We start from the raw sequence: 22,759 nt of genomic DNA, 5'->3' as shown, positions 1-22,759 counted from the left end.
TTGGTATTTTTGGGCACAAGGGCAACTAGGGCCAAGACGTGCCTGTTCCTATGACATATTTTTATATAAAATTTTGTTCCAGTTTTTAATCATAGAAAATCATATATTTGTATCTGCTTAAGAAAGGTAAGTAGTTGATTTAAATTTGCATTGTTTCCAATAATATGGGCAAGTGATAGAGGCTCTTTCAGTTGTGAGAGTGAAGGGAAACTATTCCTTCAGAAATAGGAATACTGCTTACAATCTAAGAGTATATGCTTGACGGTAAGTGGTAAAGCACAATGAGTGCATTGAGGTGGGACATCCTGCTTGAGTAGATATATATGGGTTGGATGCGTATGCCCTATGCGTAATCTTGCTAGCACAACCTCTTCTTGTCTGTTTTTCCTTACGCTAGATTTCCATAGTGCTGGTTCCTCTTTGATTTCGAGCAATTTGTTGTTCGTTTGTGACCTCCAGATTTCAGACCACTGGATTGAATAGGTTTTTTTAATGCGTTTCAAATAATCTATGTATGGTACTTGGTAATGTGACGGTATTGCACTGATTGGTTGTTTGGCTGCTTGATCTGCTCTCTCGTTACCTGTGATACCAGCGTGCCCTGGGATCCAGCAAAATAACACTGTATGAGTCTTAATTCGTAGGTGGTTTAAGCAGGAAAAAATTTGTTTTATGATGGGATGCGATATTGAAAGTTTACTGTCCAATGCAGACACTGCACTCATGGAATCTGTGTATATTATACTGCTAGTATTGTGGGAAGTGTTTTATATTTTCTAGGGCTAATTTTATTGCGTATAATTCTGCAGTGTAACTGCTACACTCAACTGGTAGTGATACAGAAAGTGTAAAAGTGGAAAAGACAGCTGCAGCACCAACAGAGGAGTCTGTTTTCGAACCATCTGTATATATTATACAGCGTTGAGCATTATTGAGGGCACGGCCTTTATGGAGCTGTTTAATACTTTCATCTGGCAGGGATTTCTTTCCCCATTGCTGAAAATAGTTATCACAGTGAGGGAGAGTTACAGACCAGGGTGGATCAGGTACATCATTCTCTTGAAGCATATTGTCAAAGTTTATGTCCCAGGCATGTATCAATTCTTTTAATCGAATACCAGTGGGTCTATTTTCTGTAATTTTGCTGTTGTAGAACGTGATCCAATCAGGGCTGAGAAGCAATGGTCGAACGGGATGGGCTGGAAGGCTTTGAATTTTGGCTGCATAATTAAGGAGCAGCATTTTCCTTCTAAGGTGAAGTGGAGGTTTGTACGCCTCTACATACAGACTCTGGACAGGGGAGGTTCTAAAGGCTCCTAGCGAAGTACGAAGGGCACTGTGTTGGATGGTATTCAGTCTGGTTAGTGCACTTTTCCTAGCAGAGTCATAGACAACAGCTCCATAATCTAATCGAGACCTGATAAGAGCACGATACAGATGTAGCAGAGAGTATCTATCGGCACCCCATTTCATGGCAGAAATGGACCGAAGAATATTTAATTTCTTTAAACATACAGTTCGGAGATATGTTATGTGAGAAACAAAGTTAAGTTTGGTGTCCAATATTAAACCTAGGAAACAAAGATTACTGGTGAGTGGTATCAGGTGGTTCTTTAGCCGAAGTTCCGGTTCCGGATGCAGCTTGCGTTTTTTGCAGAAGTGAATTGCAACAGTTTTTTGTTCTGACATACGATATCCATTCTGCTGTGTCCATATTTCTAGCTTATTTATGGAGAGTTGCAGATGTCTTTCAATGGTATGAATATTTTTTGAACTGCAAGATAGTGGGATCATCAGCGTACATGTATAATTCGACAGTATTGGGAATGTTGTGGGTTATAGTGTTCAGCCTAAGTGAAAAAAGAGTAGCGCTAAGTATTGACCCTTGTGGGACACATTCTTCTTGGTTATAAATACGAGAAAGTACTGTTTAATAACGAACCTGAAAAGTTCTGTTTTGGAGAAAGTTTTGAATAAATTTCGGTAAATGTCCCTGCAATCCTAGGGAATAAAGATCTCGCAATATGCCATACCTCCAGGTTGTGTCAAAAGCCTTTTCAATGTCCAAACTTACCATTACAAGGTGTTCATTTCTCACATAAGCATTACGGATATTAGTCTCTGCTTTCACCATGAGATCTAAAGTGGATCTGTTTTGTCGAAATCCAAATTGATTGTTGTTTAGCAGCTTTTCAGTTTCAAGAACCCAGGTAAGTCGCCTGTGTATCATCTTTTCTAGAGTTTTACCCAGACAACTTGTGAGGGATATTGGTCGATAATTTTGCGTGAGTGATTGATCTTTTCCTGGTTTGGGAAAGGCTAGAATAACGGAGTGATGCCAGGTAGAGGGATATACACCTTCAAGGAAGATCCGATTAAAGAATGTTAATAGCAAATTCAGAGATATATTGTTTAGATGTTTTAGCATTACATAATAGATTCCATCAGCTCCAGCAGCGCTATTTGGTGATCTGTTTATTGCTGTTTGGAATTCAAAAAGACGGAAAGGTCGATTGTAGGCTAGAAACTGGGTAGTTTGGAAATTTATCTTATATTTTTCTGCTATGGCTTTAGTTTGTAGAAAGGAAGTATCATAAGCAGTAGTGGCGGAAGTTTCGAAGAAAGTCTCTGCAAGTGCATTGGCTATTTCTTGTGGTGAAGATATTTCTTGTCAGTTCTTGGTTAAAATTGGAGCAGAAGCCGGTAAAAATTTGCCATTTAGTTGTCGAATTTTTTTCCAAATAATTTTACTGCTAGTGTCTTTTGTGATAGAAGATGCAAACTGTATCCATGATTCTTTTTTGGCTTGTCTTCTAATTTGTCGTGCTTTTGCCTTAAGCCTTTTAAACTGAATTAGGTTGTGGGTGGTTGGAAACTTACGGAACAGATTCCAGGCTTTATTTTTTTCCTTTTTCGCTATGGTACAAGCATCATTCCACCAATGTATAAGGTTTCTGTGTTTGGAAGCAGAAGACATTGGTATTGCTTTGGAAGCTGCTGCTATTATTTGTTTGGTAATATGCTCGGTGACATCATCAATGGACCCTAGTTGTATCAACTGGCTATCAAAGGAGATGGAGACAGAAAACGTTTCCCAATCTGCTTTAGAAAATTTCCATAATACCCAATGATCAGGGCAAGGTGTCTGCGTTGTTTGGATTCTGCATATTATTGGGAAGTGATCACTGTTGTGCAGATCATTTAAAACCGTCCAATCAATAATAGGAAGTAACTCAGGGGAACAAATAGACAAGTCAATTGCCGACATACATCCCGTGGAGAGATGAGTGTAGGTGTTTTGACCAGTGTTTAGCAAAGTTAGGTTCACTTGGTCTATGAGCTTTTCTAGCAAGTGCCCTCTATTATCCATGTGAGCAGATCCCCATAGCAGATGATGTGCATTTAGGTCACCAAGAAGACAAAAAGGAGATGGTATCTGTTTTATAAGATCTTCTAATTCTTTCAACGTGTAGATATTGTTAGGTGGAAGATACAATGAGACGAGAGTTATTGTTTTTCCCATTGCTACACGAACTGCAACGGCTTCTAAGTGGGTCTGAAGAGGAATGTTTCTTGCTGGAAATTTACAATTCACTAAAATTGCAACTCCACCATGTGCATGGCTTGAACAAGTTCTATCTTTTCTATAGGGGGTAAAATGTTTAATCGAATAAGTTACTTTTGGATTTAAGTAAGTTTCTTGCAAGCGTAAGTAAGTAAGTTTCTAAAACCAAATAATGATGTACGATGTACATCATTATTTGGTTTTAGAGAGGTAAGATGATTCAGTCTGTTTCTTGTAAGATGGAGCAGTTTGCTTTTGACGATCATGTTTTATCTTATCCTTTCTTGGAAAAAAAGGGCGTCCGTATTCTGTACTCCCTTCTACCTCATCGGTGCCAGTAGATGAACCTCCAGTTTCCATGTCATCTTCTGCATGAAGATCAAGGACTGTTTCTTCTTGTGCATTTACAGCTTCGCTGTCCATGCTGCTTGAATTTGGTTGTTGCAATTCAGTGGCACGTTGCCTTTGTGGTTTCCTTTGTAATTTATCAATTGACGTAATTTTAGATGGAACTGAGAGTGGAGTATTGTTTATTTCGTTGATTGAAACAGGTTTGTTAGCGGGCTGATTTGTCAAAAGTACAGATCGTGTCCATTCTGCAATGGATGTGTTAGGTGGGATTGACACTTCTGTTTGGATAGCAACAGCTTGACAGTTTTGGGTAGCAGTGGCATAGCTGCGTTTTGGCATTGTTACCTTGACTTGTCTTCTTGCTTCTTGATATGATACTTTGTTTTCAATCTTAAACTTCTGTATCTTTTTTTCCATTTTCCACAAATCACATGATTTTGAATAAGCTGGGTGATCATTCTTACAATTTGGGCACTCTGGGGATTTTGCAGTACAATCTGTTTGAGAATGATTTTTCGAACCACAATTAGGACATGTAATTTCTCCTCTGCATGTTGTTTGCGAATGGCCGAATTTTTGGCATTTGAAACACCTTAAGGGATTTGGAATGTATGCCCGGACGTGGCAGTGGAGGTAGCCTGCTTTCACTGAGTTTGGTAAATTTGGTGTACTGAAGGTTAATATGATATTTCGTATTGGAACTAGTTTATCATCCTTTCTGATCATGATTCGCCTTGCTTGTGTTACATTTTGTTCTTGTAATTCCGTAACTATTTCCTCTTCGGTGACATTTAGTAAATCCCACTCACTTATAACTCCTTTGGAGGAGTTCAGTGTATTATGCGGGGTGACTTTGATTGGGATTCCGCTTATAGTTGAAAGTTTCAATAACAGTTCAGAGTGTCTTGCCTGCGAGGTTTCAATTAGTAGATCTCCTGAATGGAGTCGTTTTATCATTTTTGGTGTTCCTGCTGAGTTTTCAAGACATCTTTGAATGACAAAGGGGGACAATTTGCTTACTGATTGATTCGATAATGAATGCATTATCAGAAAAGCTGGTGGTTCTGGTTTGCTAGAATCTGTTCTCATTCTTTTTGAGAGACTTGGATCATGTTCCCTTCTATGGGTGTCAATATGTTGAGAGCCTGTTGGCTCTAGTGGTGGATATTCGTCGCTATCCATTGTTGCTCCTTTTCGCCCCGGGGAGAGGAGCTTCCTTCTCCCAGGTTACCGATCCCGCCACGTGGAGGCAGGAGTGGTGCCAACCAGTGACCAAGCGATCAGAAGAATAAGAGAGCAGTACGTTGCTAGCGGGGTTAGCAGTAACGTTGCTAGCGTTGAAGCAGTGACGTTGCTCAGCGAGGGAAGCAGTAACATTGCGAGTGGTCAGCAGTGACATTGCGAGCAGTGGAGGGTTTATGACAGCACTAGTACTCGCTCTAGGAAAAACGCTAGAAAACGCACTAGAAAGATCACTTGGGAACTATCGTTTGGCACTCGGGGCCTATTTTTTCTATGTCCATCTGTTCGGCTGCTTTGGTGTTTGTAGGTTTAGGTCGGTCTTTGTTGTAGTGCTGATTTGTGGGTATCTGTTCTGTGTGAATAGAAATTGATTCTTTTGGCAGCATGGAAAATTTAATTTGAACTTCTACTGATTTATATTGGATTACTGCTTGTGTAATCCAATATAAATTGGCATTGGCTTGTTTGTAGGCCATGGCTGTATTATTCTCTTTGCTTCTTAGTACGTTGTGTTGCGTTCTATATTTCTGAATTAGTTTCTCTTGTTTCCATTTTTTGCATGTTTTTGAGTAGGCTGGGTGTTCCCTTTTACAGTTTGTACATTTCAAGATGTTTGCAGAGCAAACTGTAGTCTTGTGTTCTTTAGAATCACATTTTGCACAGGTTGCTGAGTTTCTCCATGCCATTTACGAATGTCTAAATTTCTGACATTTGTTAAATGCAATGGATTTGATATATACTGTCATACTTGGTAGTTCAGATATCCTGCTTTGACTGTTGTTGGAAGTTTTGGTGTATTAAAGGTTATGATAAGAGTTCTTGTTGGAATTATATTTCCATCCCTTCGGATATTAATTCTCTTCAATCCTGTTACTTTGGCTTCTCAATTCTTCTGTGAGCTCTTCCTCTGACACATTTAAGAGGTCCCACTCAGAGATCACTCCTCTGGAAGAATTCAGTGTTGTGTGGTGTTACAACTACTGGTATTCTTCCAAAAAGTGTTGTTGATAGCAATTTCTGTGAGTGTTTGGGATTTTCTGTTTCCACTAGTATGTCCCCGGATCTAAGGCGTCGAACCAACTTGGCAGATTCTATTAGACCCTCTGTTTTCTGAATTACAAATGGAGACATGCGTTCTAATGTCTATTCTCCTGCTGCATGTATGTCAGAATTTTTGGTGGGTCCATATCTGTCTTCTGTCTCTTTGTGTTTTCTGTATCATTACTTGATAGGGCTTTCTCTTGAAGCCCTGTAGTATTAGTAGTTATTTCACTACTCATGTTTGCTCTTTTGGCTCTGGGAGTGTTACTTTCCTCTCCCAGGTTACTAGCCCCACCACATGGAGGCAAGAGCAGTGCTACTTAGTGACCAAGTGGCTACTGTGTTTGTTTGTTTGTTATTTGGTTTTTAGGAGCATTAGCAACTAAGGCCATATTGCTCCGGGGATATGCAATGGTCGTTCCCTGACCTCTCCACATCCTCCGTATATGGTGATCACAAGCTCGAACCCTGGTCTAATCAAGAAGCGTGTGCTATGCACTACTGTTACGCACTGCTGCTCCTGCCCACCAGGCTACGGAGGCGCCTGGCTACTGTGTAAGTTAGATTAGTAAAAGTGAAAATAAGAGAAAAAATAAGAAAGGTGAATTTCCTTTCTGTGTCTTCACTTACTGATTGTAAGACAAAGAGCTGTTTCACAAAAATAAAAGGAAGTTAACGATGAAAATTAAAAAAACTGGCATATTTTTCAGAACGCTCTATAAATTGCTGGGAATTGCCTAGTCACTAATAAATCGCTTGGCACCTGGGGCCAGGAGGAGGAGGAAAAGCGGTGTCACTAATGCTTGTGTGTCCTCAATTCTGTCTCTTTTTACCGAGGTGTTTTCATTGTTGTCATTTCGATTAGGTGGGGGGCCTTGTTAGGGGCCCCCAGAAGAGAGAGAGAGAGATTTGAATTGCTCACAGGAGTAAAAGAAAAATTTCAGATGCCCTAAGTACCTGACCCACCATGGAGCCCTATGAGGGGATGTCCACTCGGGAACTAGCAGGTACTGCATACACGAATGGGATGCCAAGTTCACTCAGGAGCATCATACCCACATTTTTAATAAGCCTCGATCCTGTCCCAGGACTAAAGGGAGGAAGATTTATTGGAAAGCAGTTGATCCTAGCAGAAAGAATCACCCGCCAATTGATCCCAGTTGGGCTGGTCTGGAAGCTCTTGTCTTGTTGAAGTGGTGTATCAAAGCTGGGCTGCTCAATCTTCCTTTCCACGATTCGTGGCACACAGCTGCACATGCCAGAATCCAATGATAACCTGGAACCAAGGTATGGGCATTAGATCCCAGTGAAGCTAATCTGGAAGGCCAGCAGCATCACTGGGAGGTCCCCCTCACCATGTACAGGTGCCCACGTTGAAGGGACGTTTGTCTGTAACGAGGGGACGCCCACTCGGGAACTAGCAGGTACTGCATACACGAATGGGATGCCAAGTTCACTCAGGAGCATCATACCCACATTTTTAATAAGCCTCGATCCCGTCCCAGGACTAAAGGGAGGAAGATTTATTGGAAAGCAGTTGATCCTAGCAGAAAGAATCACCCGCCAATTGATCCCAGTTGGGCTGGTCTGGAAGCTCTTGTCTTGTTGAAGTGGTGTATCAAAGCTGGGCCCCTCAATCTCCCTTTCCACGATTCGTGGCACACGGCTGCACATGCCAGAATCCAATGATAACCTGGAACCAAGGTATGGGCATTAGATCCCAGTGAAGCTAATCTGGAAGGCCAGCAGCATCACTGGGAGGTCCCCCTCACCATGTACAGGTGCCCACGTTGAAGGGCAGTTTGTCTGTAACCTGAACAGACTAATCAAAAGTCATGCCATTCATATCTCGATTGTAGCCTAGTTTATACTTACTGCAAGTTTCGTGTTCTCTGATAATCTATAAGCATTCCATGTATTTTCCTTCTCTACCACTATGCTCATAAGTTTATTTGACATCCTTTAGGGTCTAAACCTTCAACCATCTCTCCGTATAAAAAGCATAATCACTTGTATGATTATTTCCCTTGGACACAGTGGTCTGTATAGAGCGGAATATGCAATTTAGATCCTTTCATTTAGTTCTATCCTTTGAACAACAGCTCTTATATCTTCAAGTAGATTCACATGAATGCACTGTGATCACTACCACATTTATGCCATCATTATGAGCACATCTTTGGATACAGAGAAGTTCCTTACAGATTGGAGATGTGCAAATTTAGATCCTATAAAGTGAATCAGAGGGTGGAGTGAGTAATTATGGACCTATAAAGCCTGACTGCTGTTCCAGGAAAAAGATTCGATAGTACAATGTGTAAAGAAAAGACAGACAGGACAGGAGGTGGGGGGGGGAGGTTATGCTCTTGTATAAGAAGCACTTAAAACCTAAGGCAGTGCATGTGGGGGCAAGGTATCACTATGGGTAAAAGGATGGCTGAGTGACAGAATACAGAGGATTGTGATAAATGGACACCGCTCTTCTTGGACTAATGTTATTAGCAGTGTAACTCAAGTTTCAGAGCTGGGCACTTTACTGTTTTCAATATGTTATTGATGATGCAAGTAGTGATGGTTTAAATGTTTGAGGTAGAAGGGCTATTAGAGTCAACAGTGACTACTTAGATATTATAAGATAGTCTAGGAAGTTTATTTTATTTGAAAAGAACATAAAGAAAAGATCATAGCTGTATTTATTTTAAGATAGGCAAAGAGTTAATCCAGGTTTGCAACTTTTCTGTGATGTAGGAAAGTGATAACGGTTCTTGAAGTTTTGTTAGAGAATGGAAGTTAGTGTTTCTAATATACGCAAAATGTACTCAACTGTAAGTTTGGATGAACAGATGTGGATCTTTCTCCATGAGCAGAAACAAGCAAGTGTGTTCTATTGTTATCCTTGCCAGTACTACCTCTTCTTGTCTATTTTTTCAAAAGTAAGTTCTATAGTTGCAGTTAATATTCTTGTTTATACTCTGGCATGACCACAAGGTCAGTAGAGCTGACAATAAATCACTAATACAAATGTTAATCGTATTTAGCAGTCACGGTCTTGAACCCTGGTCCACTCAAAGAGTGGTGTGCTACTGAACTTGCACTCCTGACACACTCGGCTACGTAGTAGTAGCATGTGATGCAAGAAAGCAAGTGTATGAGCTTATGCAGCATCAGCCAAAAAACCACACCATTCCCTCCAAATGCCTGTCCAGTTCCTCCTTAAATTTATTTAACCTGTCAACTTCCACAACGACAGATGGAAGTTTGTTCCAGCAATTAACCACCTGCTGGCTAAAGGCAAATTTCCACACATCTATTCTACATCTGTCTTTTCTTAATTTGAATTTGTGCCCCCTTAGGTTCGTAATCTGAACAAGTGGAAGGATCCCATCAGAATTCAGCATGCTCAACCCATTCAAGGCCTTATACACCTCAATCAGATCACCGTGCAGGTGCCTATCTCCAGCCACTGCAATTTGCAGAACTTAAGCCTCTCTTGGTAAGAGGATCCCTTCATTCCCCTCACCAATCTTGTTGCCCTTCTCTGTACACGCTCAAGTAAATCTATATCCTTCCTAAAATGAGGCCTCCAGACCTGTATGCAGTACTCAAGGTGTGGCCTGACCATTGCCTTATACAGAGGGACAATCACCTCCTTCTCCCTGCTAGCAAAATTTCCTATATATCATTGACAAAACCCCATGACCTGCCCTGGCAGCCTGTCTGCATTGCTCAGAAAACTTCATATCTGACTGCACAATTACTCCCAGGTCTTTTTCATTTTCTACTGCCTTAAGTGTAGCACCACACAGTTGGTATGTTTCTCTGGGGTTACTTCTACCAATATGCAGTACTTTGCATTTGTCAAGGTTAAACTTCAGTTGCCACTTCTTAGCCCATCTGCCCAAATTATCTAGATCCTGTTCCTACTGCAACAGGATCTAGATAATGCTGTTTACTGGAAACTACCAAATATGTTATCACTGGATGTACAGCTTCATTGGATATGCAGCAGAAAGTCTACATATTGCACTTGAAAATACGTTGATGCTGCAGAAACTGTGCGAAATACCTGGAATGTCAGCATTTGCAGGGATCCAGCAAAACCTAACCAAATTATTGCTATTATTTAAAATTTTCGGAGATGATCAGGTTTGTTTTGTTACTGGACGTGAGGATAAGAATTTTCTCTAATGCCAAGACTGCACTCATTAAATCTGTGTATATTATGCTCCAAGTTATTGTTTTTGGTTTTATGGCAAGAAATGCTGCTTCGGTTATATTGCACCTATTCAAGTTTTGCTATGTTGTAGTTGTTGCTGATGTTATTGTATTAGATAAGGTTGGTAAGATTTATTAATTTGAGGAAGGTAAACAGTCATTTACACTTGATTGGTCTTCCACAATAAGTTGAAGAGTTAATGGTTTGTATGCATGTGATCTGAAAGCTGATTGGCAGGCTATTTGGTAACATGGGCACTCTATGATTACATGCTTTACTGCGAGTTTGAAAAGAAACTGAGGACACTGTGGAGGATTGTCTCTTCTTAGGAGGCAACAGTGTGTCAAATGTGTGTTAAATATGTAGCTCGGCAAGGATACCCTCTTCGTGCCTGTTTGATCTTGTATAATTTGTTGCTTGTTTGAGATTGTCAGGTTTGTGTCCATATGTTTTCAATAACTGTGACTACATGTAGAACAGCTTAGATCAAAAATAAAAAGCCAAGTACTGTTCAGAAAATTTTAAACAACTCTGCAAAACAAAAAAAACAAAAAAAAAAACATAAATGTTAAAAGCATCCTCTTAAAAACTGCTCAAGTTACTAAAATGAAGTGAACTTTGAAAACAAAACTTGACTGATAAAATTGATGGGCATAACAAAATTCAGTGATCGATATGTAAGCGTAACAACAGTAAGTAACTTGGTGACATGTTTAGTGGCATCCCTTATTTGGGTTTTACCCAACTTAGCTTGCATGAACACACAGTATACAGAGTGCTACCTCAATTTACCGTGCCTGGTTTCATCACAGTTTTGGATATGCAAGCATTTTCAATGGATCCCCAAGGACATAACAAAAAAAAAAAAAAAAAAAATTGCAAGCTTATGGGAAAACAAATTTCACAATAGACACCAGCAGAAGAAAACTCATAGAGGGAAGCAAATACTGCAATGGTTTTCAAAATGCGAGTTTACTTCTGCTGGTGTTTGTTGTGAAATTTGTTTTGGGCAATAAAGTGCATTTTTATTTTCTTCGTATTCTCATTTATGATATATTCTAATTATATGATTAAATTTTTGTAAACAACAATATTCATGAGAGAGAGAGATTACTGCAGACATCCAGTTTCTATCCTGTCCTTCCCTCAATTAGAGATGCAATAAAAAAAAAAAAAGTAATGGTCCATTTAAAACATTTAATCCGTTCTGGCCACTGATGACAAACTACTAAAATTAAAAGGAAAGTGATTACAAAAATGGGAAAAAAAAAAAAAAAAAAAAATATATATATATATATATATATATATAATCCAATTAATCCAAAAATTAAATAGACAGAAATTATTAAAAAATATATATTAAAAATAAATAAGAAAAATAGTAGGAAAGCTAACATCAGTGGCAGCAGAAAAGCACAATCCACTACATGTTGCTTATAATAAGCTAAATTAAAATAGAATATTTGCCAGTAGCATAGCAAACCAGTAGAGTGAAAAAGAACTTAACCAAATAAAATAACATAACAATAACAGTAAAATATATATAGGGGGGATAAAGAAGAAAAGGGTAGTGTAAACAACGTTCCTAAAATAATTTAGAAAATTATTTTTTAGCCAATTAAAAGAAATTTAGCGGCACCCACCCTGAAGGCACCCGTTTCCGAATTATGTGAAATCTCACTAAAGTGGAAACGTAGACTAACAACATTACATGACCAATTAATAAAATGAAATAAAATAGACTGACCATTATGCCCCATCTCGACAGAGGACCAAAAATATGACGGAATGATACTTATGCCCCATCTCGACAGAGTATCATTCCGTCATTGCATGGATTTGTTTAGCGTTTCAAATGCAGTGATTCCCTGACTATTTTATTTTATTTCATTTTATTAATTGGTCGTGTAATGTTGTTAGTCTAGGTTTCCACTTTAGTGAGATTTCACATAATTCGGAAATGGGTGCCTTCAGAGGGGCGCCGCTAAATTTCTTTTAATTGACTTTAATTTCCTAAATTATTTTAGGAACGTTGCTTCAACACTACCCTCTTCTTCTTTATCCCCCCCATATATATTTTACTGTTATTCTTATGTTATTTTGTTTGGTTAAGTTCTTTTTCACTCTACTGGTTTGCCATGCTACTGGAAAATATTCTATTTTAATTTAGCTTATATATATATATATATGAAAAATAAATGCTTGTATAAAAAGGCTTGCTTAATAGGTTGTCCTTAGTCCATTGTAAATTCATGTCAAAAATTCATATAAAAAAAAAAAAAAAAAATTTGGTAAATTTTAATTTTGGCTATAATGCACTCCACTTATAATGCAGGTGTTAAAAGTTGTCCCAAACATCCACATTATATAGAGGTTGCACTGTATTTATAATGCAGAAGAAGAAGAAGAAGAAGAAGAAGAAAAAAAAAAAAAAAGGAACGTTCAGTATTTAAACCTAATATTACTCACCCTTTCATAATTGAACCTACGTAGATTCCACCATCTCCTCCTTTATTTGACTGCCCTACAATACTAATTCCTAAAAAGTTGACGGTATCTAAAAAGAATAAAAATTAAATACAAAAGACAATTAATGACTAGAACTTGGTTGTTAAGCATTTAACTTCATGCGAAATTAAACAATTTTCTAAATCAAAAACTTATTTTGGCATAAAAAATAATGATAAAGTTTATTAGAGTTTGCAATTTACAAAAATTTTCAGTTCTAAAATCACAAAACTTACCTAAATTGAGTGTTACAGTTATAATATTTAGAGACATTGTGGAATCTGTAATACTACTAATAGAAGAAGTCTGAAAGGAAAGGAGAAGAAAAAAAAAAGTAAACGTGGCACATTTTTCAACATTATGTTTATTATATAGCATTATTTGAAAATAAAAATTACAAAAGAAAGAAAAAGTAACCTGACCAAAAATCAATTTTAAATTTAAAATAAGATTTCTCAAACTGATAATACTGAAACAGTTATTATATTGAAATAATTATCTTTCTTTCTTTAAAAACAAAAGATTTTTACTTTCCTAGTTACAATTATAATTGTTAATCTAGCAGTAGCCACACCACAGCTAACAGCTGCCCAAACTTTGTTTTTATATCTGCAAGGTTTTTTTTAAATATTTTAATTCTGCTTGCAGTGTACCAATGCTTGAGCTTTTTTTTTTTTCTTTTTGGATTGCATTAATTAATAATACTATGTAACTTTTTTTATAATTTTAATGAAAAATTTGATAGCTTAAAAATGTGAAACATGCCATTTTCAAAGAAACAAAACTGAGGATGGGAGCAATTTTACCTTTTGGGGAAAAAAAAAAAAAAAAAATCAGTTGCATATTTTAATTTAGAAATCATAAAATCAAAACAGGAATATTAGTTCAAATTTTATATAAAATTCAAAGAAATTCAAGCAAAATATTACAAAAAATGGTTCAGAAGGCAAATGGACTAAAATTAAAAATAAACAAGATAGACTCTGACTCTTGTACATTAATTGAAATACTATGTTTGGGGAAGATTAATTTTTATAAAAATTAATAAAGAGATAAGACAGAAGTATGGGCAATAATTAACATTTTTAGCACGTCAAGAGGTGATGACACCTCTTGACGTGTTCAGGGAAACGTGTGGTGAAACTGTAACAGAAATTCCACCAAACGCTTTTAGTTTCAATAGCTGCTCAGATTGTCGGGCAGTGGTAATTTCAACCAGTAAGTCTACCGATCTTAATCGACGAACTGTCTTGGGTGTACCTATTATACTTTATAGGCATTTTTGCACTAGAAATGGTGATAATTTGCCAATAGATTGTTCTTGAGTCGAGTGTATAATAAGAAAAGTTGGAGCTTTGATTCTGGCTACGTCAGTCTTTTGACGTTTAGCTGCAACAAAATCAGTCTCCGGCTGTTTTTGCCCTGCAGGGGGTCTCATCTATGCACCCAATGGATTTCTGGGTTTTAGGAACTGTTTACTCCATTTCGCCCTGGAAGGGAGAGCTTTTCCCTTCCAGGTTACCGGCCCCGCTACGTGGAGGTAGGAGCAGTGCCACCTTTGTGACCAAGTGGTAGTGGGTTAGTAATAAAACAAAAAAGAGAAGAAAGAAAGAAAGAAGGTTTCTTTTCCTTCTGATCTAGTAAAGTGTTTTCTTTACTGAATTAATCGAGAGTTAATGTAACGCTGAAAACAAGGGAAATGATTTTATTTTACCAAGAAAGAGTGCAAATTTATTGGCAAAGACACTTGATCACAAAATCGCTTGGCACCTGGGGCCAGATGAACAACGATACAGATACACAACACTACACATATACACAGTATTCCCAGAGTTTTAAATCTCTGGCCTGAATAGTGTTCTGTTTCACACAACAACGTATACAACGCGAAAATGGGGGAACCCCTGGTTGTTGTTGTTATTTGGTTTTTAGGAGCATTAGCAACTAAGGCCATATTGCTTCGGGGATATGCGGTGGTCATTCTCTGACCTTTCCACATCCTCCGTATTTGGTGGTCACGGGCTCGAACCCCGGTCTAATCAAGAAGCATGTGCTACACACTACTGCTCCTGCCCACCAGGCTACGGAGGCGCCGGGAACATCTGGTGCTGTTTGACACAAATACACTTTACACTTGTACTTCCCACATTCAAATTTTGAATCCCTTATATCTGAGTAACACCATTTCTCCATCTCCACAATGTCAACATTTGATGAATTGACCATGCAAGTATATATGCACTGTTTTTACTCATAGTAACTCTAACAGAGCCCATGTATTTGCTTGTTCCATGATACATCACAGAAGTCTTAAAATGGCTGCCACTTCACTTTTCTATCTCATACTCTCATTTCTGTTTTTCCAGTGCTTATGTCACACTAAACTAATTCAGCATTGCAATAGTGATCCATGTCAACTGGATGCACTGCCTTAGATTCAATGTGCTTTTTAACTAATACCCCCAGCCCTCATCATGTCCTGCTTGTCCTTTCTGTACATAATGTACTCCTAATATTCAAATTATGCATTCCTTATGGGTGCTCCATTTATCCAACATCCCTACAATGTCTGCATTTCATTACTTAATTGGCGCATTATAGCCTTAGTTGCTAATGCGCCAATAAAACCCAACCAATCATTACTTAACCAGTACTTAAAAAATTCATCAAATTTATTTACTATGCTCCTAGAACTAGCATACACTTATACATGCTATTGTTTTTCACTTTTAATAACCATAATATAGCCCATGTATTTGCTTGTTCCAACAGAAACTGTGTAAGAATCACTTTCACCTCTGCCAATAGCTGTTGTTAGTCTATTATTCTGTGTATCCCCACTCCAAGCTAGCAGTTTTCCACCCCCACCTAACACTACCTTGATAGCACCAGCAACTATGCTTGCACCCCTTCTATTCAAGTGTATCCCATTCCTGTAAAAACAGTCTCTTCTGTTAACAAGCACAGACCATGAAAAGTTCTCTTATATATTTAACAATATTATTTATGTAGGAAAGATTGAGCTTCATTGCTCTTATATTTTGTAAAGTAAAGAAGAAGAGTAAAATTCTACCACATGAACCCTGCACAGTTTCTCCTGGGCCAAACCGATTGACAAGACTCGCATCATTGAAGAATTGCAGACACTTTCAAATTTAATCATAACTTGTAACTTTTTTTTTTTTTTTCTCAACACTGCCAAGAACCTGTTAAGTAAACCCTTCAAGCATCATAATCTTAATATTTTAGTACCAATGTGTACAACAATATCACCTTTTGAGCAATATCATTAACTTTAGCCCATGGCAGACATACCCTGGTGCTATTGCAGCCATCCTTGCATAATACATTTCCTGTTTCCCTTGACAAGGGTCAACAACTATCACTACTTTATATGGGAACAGAGATCTCTGCTCTGGAGGATGTCATTGTGCTGTCTTGAAATATTCTGAAATTCTGTAGTGTGAAGGGGAAAATGTTGAATACCAGCATAAACAAATTTTCAGCAAATGTTTAAACTTGTTCACATAAATATTAAAATTATTATCATAATAAGATAACTTTAACAGCCAAATGTAGCCCTGTGAGATACGATTTAATCTTTTGAGTTAAAAAGCAGGAAGAGACTGAATTTTTTACTAATGCAATAACATCAAATTTCAACTTACCCTACTCATAGGAGGCATTCTGTGTCGCCTTCTTCGCCTTCTATGCCTAGCATGAATCCGGGATACACTACTTTCTTCTGTTGTTGTAGATATTCTAATAGTAAAATTTGACATAAAGGCATAATGATTAATTGTAAGAAAGACTGCACATGTGATCACTTTAGTTACAAAATGCTTTTGCAAAAAAAAAAAAAAAAAAAATTCCTATATCTTTTATGAATCAGACATTTTACATTTAGAAAACAATAATTAAGGAGGAAAAAAATTACAAAAATTAAATGGTTCGCTATAAGTGATCCAATTTTGAGGTTGTATTCATCCATGCTGTTTCAAAGCCTAAAGTGGGGTTAATAACACTGATGGGATTGACTTGACATCAAAGTTTGATGATGATGCAAAGGTTGGGAGGTTAGTAAATAATTCTTTTTGCTTCTACAAGAACTAAATAAACTATTCAGTTAGTCTGTAAATAGTAATTAATGCACAACACTGATAACCGCAGATTACTGTAATACTTGGAAAACAATAAAATTAAAAATGAAAAAGACTCAAGTGTAATTGTGCATATCTGGTATGATGATGTTCTCTTAAAGTTTAGACAGGCTGTAAGGCAGCACGTTTTTGTCTATGATGCATTAGAAAAAAAGAGATAATTATTTAATTGCATAAAGCCGCAATTATGTCATATTTTGAGTTTGTACACAGGTTTGGAATCGCCCCGCCCAACAAATCAACAATTCTGAAAGAATGAGGATTTGTTGGAACAGGTGCAGTAAAGGATAAAGTTATTGATATGAAAAAGATTCTTACAGAGACACTTCAGTTTTGTGGGATGCAAAGTCCAAAGGCCATGACTTCACTGAGATATTTAAAGCATTGAACTGATTCGGGTATCTTTTTTTTTTTTCGTTTTCACAAGCGAAACAAACTATTGGATGAACAAATACCTTCATGGAATTTGGAAACTTTTTTAGGTTATTTTTTAAGTCTGATGGCGAATTATCTTTGCTTGTGTTAAAAAACATACTTTTAGTTTCATCTGTCCATCTTAAGGGGATGGATGATATCAAAGCCAGTTATTTAAATCACAGAGTGGGAATCAGGTCTGTCCATTGCATGCTATCCATAACCCAAATTTATGGGGCCCACAGTTTTCATTCAATCTTAGAAATAATGATTACAAGTGTTATTATTATTTTTTTTAATGAAGCTAGAACACAAATCACATAAGGAAAAGAAGAGAGAAAAACAAAAAAAAACTATCTAACTTGAAAATGTAATTTGGTGGCAATCATGTTTATGAATCTCCCATGCTCATCCTAGCAGTTGTAGCTGTCATTGCACCCTTCTTAACTTCCTGCTTGTTAAAATGTTTGTAAACAACACTTCACAGTTGGCTTTTGCCACTGTAAGAGATGGCATAGAACCCCCAGAATAAGTCAGCTTTGATTTAGAGATGGCACAAAAAAAAAATAATAAAAATAAAAAATCAATGTCAAAAATTAACAGTTTGTTTCTAAGTGTTATGATATCACTGAAATGAAATTTACATGAAAAACAGGCACAAGCAGGAAGACAAACTAACTGACTGATTCTAAAAAGATGTAGTAAGCCTTCCATTTATCCTTGAAACAGAGAAAAAAAAAACATATGCTTAGAAAAATGTTTTCTAAAATTCCAGAATCTATGAACTTGTTTGGATCCCGGTGGTGACATTTTGGATAACTTGAATTCCAATGGGTGCTTTGCCACCACAGGTATTTTTTTTGGAAGTGCAGAGAGTTGAAGTAAAAAATAGAACAATTTCATTTATTATGAGAGATTTGAATGACACAGCTGTAGAAAGAAACTACTAAAATAAGAAATAAGTACTAGTCTAAGCTGAATGAATTATTCTCCAAATCATTTCATTCAATGCAAAGCAGTGTACTAATTTCTTATTATATCAGTATCCGTGGTTTTCTACTTTGGATACACATAAATGCAAAGCTCTAATTTATATGAATGAAAGTGTTCTTAGTAGTAGCAGTAAAAAAAACTCTTTCAACACTCAAAATTTACATTTAAGATTATCATGTGATTCTAGAAAGCAAACGGTGCTTACAACTCTTAAGCCCCTTTCTTCAAATACTTTTGTATAGGTTGTTCTGATAAGAAATACTTATCTATAAACAAGGTTTACCTGCTAGTTGTTTCATCTTCTGAATCTAAAAAACTTGTACTCTCAATATCACTAGTCATCATTGAAGATGACTCGTAGCCCTGACCACCTCTGTGACGAGGATGAATATGAACATGGCTAAGTTTGCTATGGCCATTTAAACGAGCACTGGGACAGCCACAAGGTACAGTGGCTTTACAATTACATAAACCTTTAGAAAGATAAAAGAAAATTAATTAATTAATTAATTAAACATATATATATATATAAACAACAATATATTAAAGGAAAAAGAAGTGAAAAAAAAAAGTTAAGGATGAGGCCACTGACAGAAAGTACACAATAATCATAATGAATATAAGTGATATAAGTAATAGAGAAAAAAAAAAGAGTAAAGACATAAGTATCAGAACAAAGAAATACAGAAAAGAGTAAAGAAATTACAGTGTGTGTGTGTGTGTGTGTGTGTGTGTGTGTGTGTGTATATACATATATAAATATTTAAATCCACATAAATATACAAATAAAAATAAATAAGTATATTGTCACACAACCCTATGTCGTCATCGAGAGGCAACCACCAGAACCACATGAAAAGATGACAATGTAGAACATAGAACCTCTGTTTGTTAAGTAAAGCACATGACACAGCAAAACACAATGGGGGGGGGGGGGGGAACACAAAGGTGAATTTAGATAGAATTTAATACTTTCTAAAAATTAATGAATTTGAAATATATTGGGGTTAAGGCCAAAAAGTGATAAATATGGGGGGAACACATAATGCAGGCATATGGTTCACAGTTATTACTTGATGCCTTTACTCTTTCCTACATTTCTTTCTTCTCTATTATTTATATAAATATATATTACACATATCAAAACAAATGTAAAATAACATAAAATTTAAGGTTTAATTTACAGTTAGAAGTAGAAGATAGATGACAGAAGAGTGCTAATGAATGATAATTAGTCCTGTCTAGTGGCAGCTAAAGCAGAGATTTTTCAGATGATACAAAGTTAAAATTTAAGGTGGAAGAGGAGATGCATAATGTACTAAACCAAATTAGTTTATCCAACAACATAAGCATTTAAATCTTAAAAATGTTACACTGATGATATCGGAATGGGATTGCTTACAGCAGGGTTGAAATGATATAGGATGGCAAATAAGCTTTGGTCCTTGAGGTCCTATGCTTGCTACCTGGGAGTCTAAAACGCTGATGAAACTGATATTCGGGTGACACTCAAGTCAAGTGGACCCAATTTCAGCGAAATCCAGATGGTCTGTGACAGCCAAATCCTTTGCTTGCACTTTCATGATGGTGGGACTGTTAGTAATCTTGAATATAACCCCCATGCGCAAGCACACTGTGGGCGACCACCCAGGTATGAACCAACATAAGCAGGGGTCAAGGTGTGGCACTCATACCACACAGAGGAATGCCACCCCTCTGTGTTACCAGGCAATATTAGGTGGTAGATGACTCTTATCAACCGGTGCAATACCACCACTTTGCTTATTAGATGCTTGAAGTGATGGAACCATGTTTAGTCTCCAGAGTTAAGATCCGGTCAACCCTTCCCCATCTCTTCCATCATGCAGTATGACTGATGTCTTTTGAGGTTATGATGAACACCATGGCGAGATCCAAACTTCCATACATTAGCATTAGCATTAGTAGAGGCATTTGATGCAAGAAAGCAAGCTTATGAAGCATCAGCCAAAAAAAAAAAAAAAACCCACTTCCACTTCACCCCTCTGTTTGTTCAAAATACATGTCCAGCTGAGCCTTAAACTTATTTAGGCTATCAACCTCCACCACAAGGGATGGAAGTCTGTTCCACCAACCAACCACCCGCTGGCTAAAGGCAAATTTCCGCACGTCTATCCTACATCTGTCTTTCCTCAATTTGAATTTATGCCCTCTCAGGTGATTTTTCTGAGCTAGAGGAAGAATCCCATCAGCATTGAGCATGCTTAAACCATTCAAGGCTTTATACACCTCTATCAGATCACCTCGCTGGTGCCTAGTCTCCAGACACTGTAATTTGCAAAACTTAAGCCTTTCTTCGTAAGAGCACCCCTTTGTTCCATTCACCAATCTTGTTGCCCTTCTCTGTACTCGTTCCAGCAGCTCTACATCCTTCTTGAAATGAGGCCTCCAGACCTGTATACAGTACTCTAGGTGTGGCCTGACCATCGCCTTATACAATGGAATAATCACCTCCTTATCCCTGCTGGAAAAGCTCTAAAATGGTGTTTGCAGGCTGGCTGATAGTTAGTACAATCTACCGAACCTATTGATAACTCTCTAGGAGGCTTCCGGATCATCTAGTTTATAATCTTGCTACTTTTACTCTGCTAGATAGTAACTGGAGGGAGTCCAAGTAGTGTGTATGTTGGGGGGCATTGTCGAGGCCACATTATGTCAAGGATCTGGGTATATTCTTACCAATGTCTATGCCATATCCAAAAATTTCATTACTTCATACAGCATGTCCCCCTCCCCCCAGCTTTTCTTACTATTTAATACACCACGAATTGTCAAACTAATAGAGCAAACTTATCTGTGAAAAGATCTAAACCTCCCAAACACTTCCTAGTTCATTTCTCAAATATACGTGGTCTCTGCTCTAATCTCAAAGATGTCCATTTCCACTTACAGCCTGCCAAACCCCATGAACTTTTGCTGACAGAATCTCAGTTATCGGTTGATTCAACCACTGCTCATCTCAGTTGCTGAAATTATTTGCTGTATGATTCCTTTCGCCTCAAAGGTAGTACTTGTGGATATGTCGGTTCTGATATTCCCTGTCAGACTTGGTAATTTGGAATCTCCTCTGGCTTAAAATCTCTCTACCTTGGTGTGTCAAATTCATCTGTTGTCTCTACAGTTCAACCAACTCCACTAATCACTTGGAGCTCTTTGACTTCCTCTATTTGCAACTTTCCTAACATGAGGTAATTTTCCTTGGTGATTTTAATGTTCACAACTCCAGCTGGCTTCCATTCTCTAGTCACACAGACCCAACTGGTCGAGATGCTGATACTAATTTCTAGGCAAGATGATATATCTGTTTTGGGGATTACCTTGACTTCTAATCTCTCTTGGCACAAGCACATTACAAATATTGCTTCATCTGCTTCTAAAAAGCTTGGTTTTCTTTTTTGCTCTCGGCGTTACTTTTCTTCTAAACAGCTGTTTACTCCGTACAAATTGCAAATCTGCCCTACAATGGAATATTGTTCCTACATCTGGGGGCAGTGCCCCCAAAACCTCTCTCAGGCTTCTAGATTTCATTCTGAAGAGGGGTAGTTAGGTTAATTAATAACTCATCTCTAACAGAGTCTCTCTACTCTTTATGTCATAGACGTACTGTTTCTGCTGCATGCCTTTTCTACAGATACTTCCATAGGCACTGTTCTTCATGAATTGGCTTCTATAATTCCCGCTCTCTCTTTTAAAACAGTCTGAACACATGCCGCCAACATCCATTTACTGTCCAACTCGAAACTCACAGAACCAACTTTTCATCTTCCTCATTTATTCATTCAATTGCTGTTTTCTGGAACAACTTTCCTTCATACGTATTTCCTGAAAATTACAGTCTACAGAAATTCAAGTTTAATGTCAACATATATCTTCTTTCGTCTTCTCCACCTCCATCCCAAGCATAGGTTGGAGGTGGAGAAGTACTACGTACTATAGGATCTAATACCTCTCGTGTTTGGGATTTAAAAAAAAAAAAAAAAAAAAAGCTTAAAATAGCGCAAAAACAGCACAGCAGAGGGAAAAACTAATGTAAAAGAAACCTCCTTTCATTCCTCTAAAAAACTTTGATAGTTCAGAGGTTGAAAAATTAGGATTTCAACATCAGAAAGTGTATATAGATGTGAATAAACAGTACAGGAAATTACTTGTTAGATTACTTGATAGATACTGTCTGACAAGTCCATTCCCAATAGCTGGGCAATGGATATAAAAGGGTTAGTCTAGTGTCAG

The 22,759-nt window shown here is 37.4% G+C and overlaps 1 protein-coding gene across 3 annotated transcripts in view; it reads right to left on the bottom strand.

Moving 5' to 3' along the window:
* The window catches only part of dsh (Segment polarity protein dishevelled), a 512,259-nt gene that overhangs the window by 253,943 nt on the left and 235,557 nt on the right, over positions 1 to 22,759 (bottom strand). For all 3 annotated transcript variants that reach the window (XM_090373973.1, XM_090373975.1, XM_090373972.1), the window contains exons 6-9: positions 18,774 to 18,963; positions 16,592 to 16,685; positions 13,160 to 13,229; positions 12,885 to 12,972 (exon numbers count right to left, since the gene is read on the bottom strand). In XM_090373973.1, the coding sequence (XP_090230099.1) occupies positions 12,885 to 12,972; positions 13,160 to 13,229; positions 16,592 to 16,685; positions 18,774 to 18,963 (442 nt within the window). The remainder of the gene's footprint in view (positions 1 to 12,884; positions 12,973 to 13,159; positions 13,230 to 16,591; positions 16,686 to 18,773; positions 18,964 to 22,759) is intronic.

This window comes from Mastigoproctus giganteus, chromosome 5, assembly GCF_048544385.1.
Source record: "Mastigoproctus giganteus isolate SK-2022 chromosome 5, ASM4854438v1, whole genome shotgun sequence".
Classification (NCBI taxonomy): Eukaryota; Metazoa; Arthropoda; class Arachnida; order Uropygi; family Thelyphonidae; genus Mastigoproctus; species Mastigoproctus giganteus.
The sequence above is the reverse complement of the archived record's forward strand: the minus strand, read 5'-3'. Positions and strand labels throughout refer to the sequence as shown.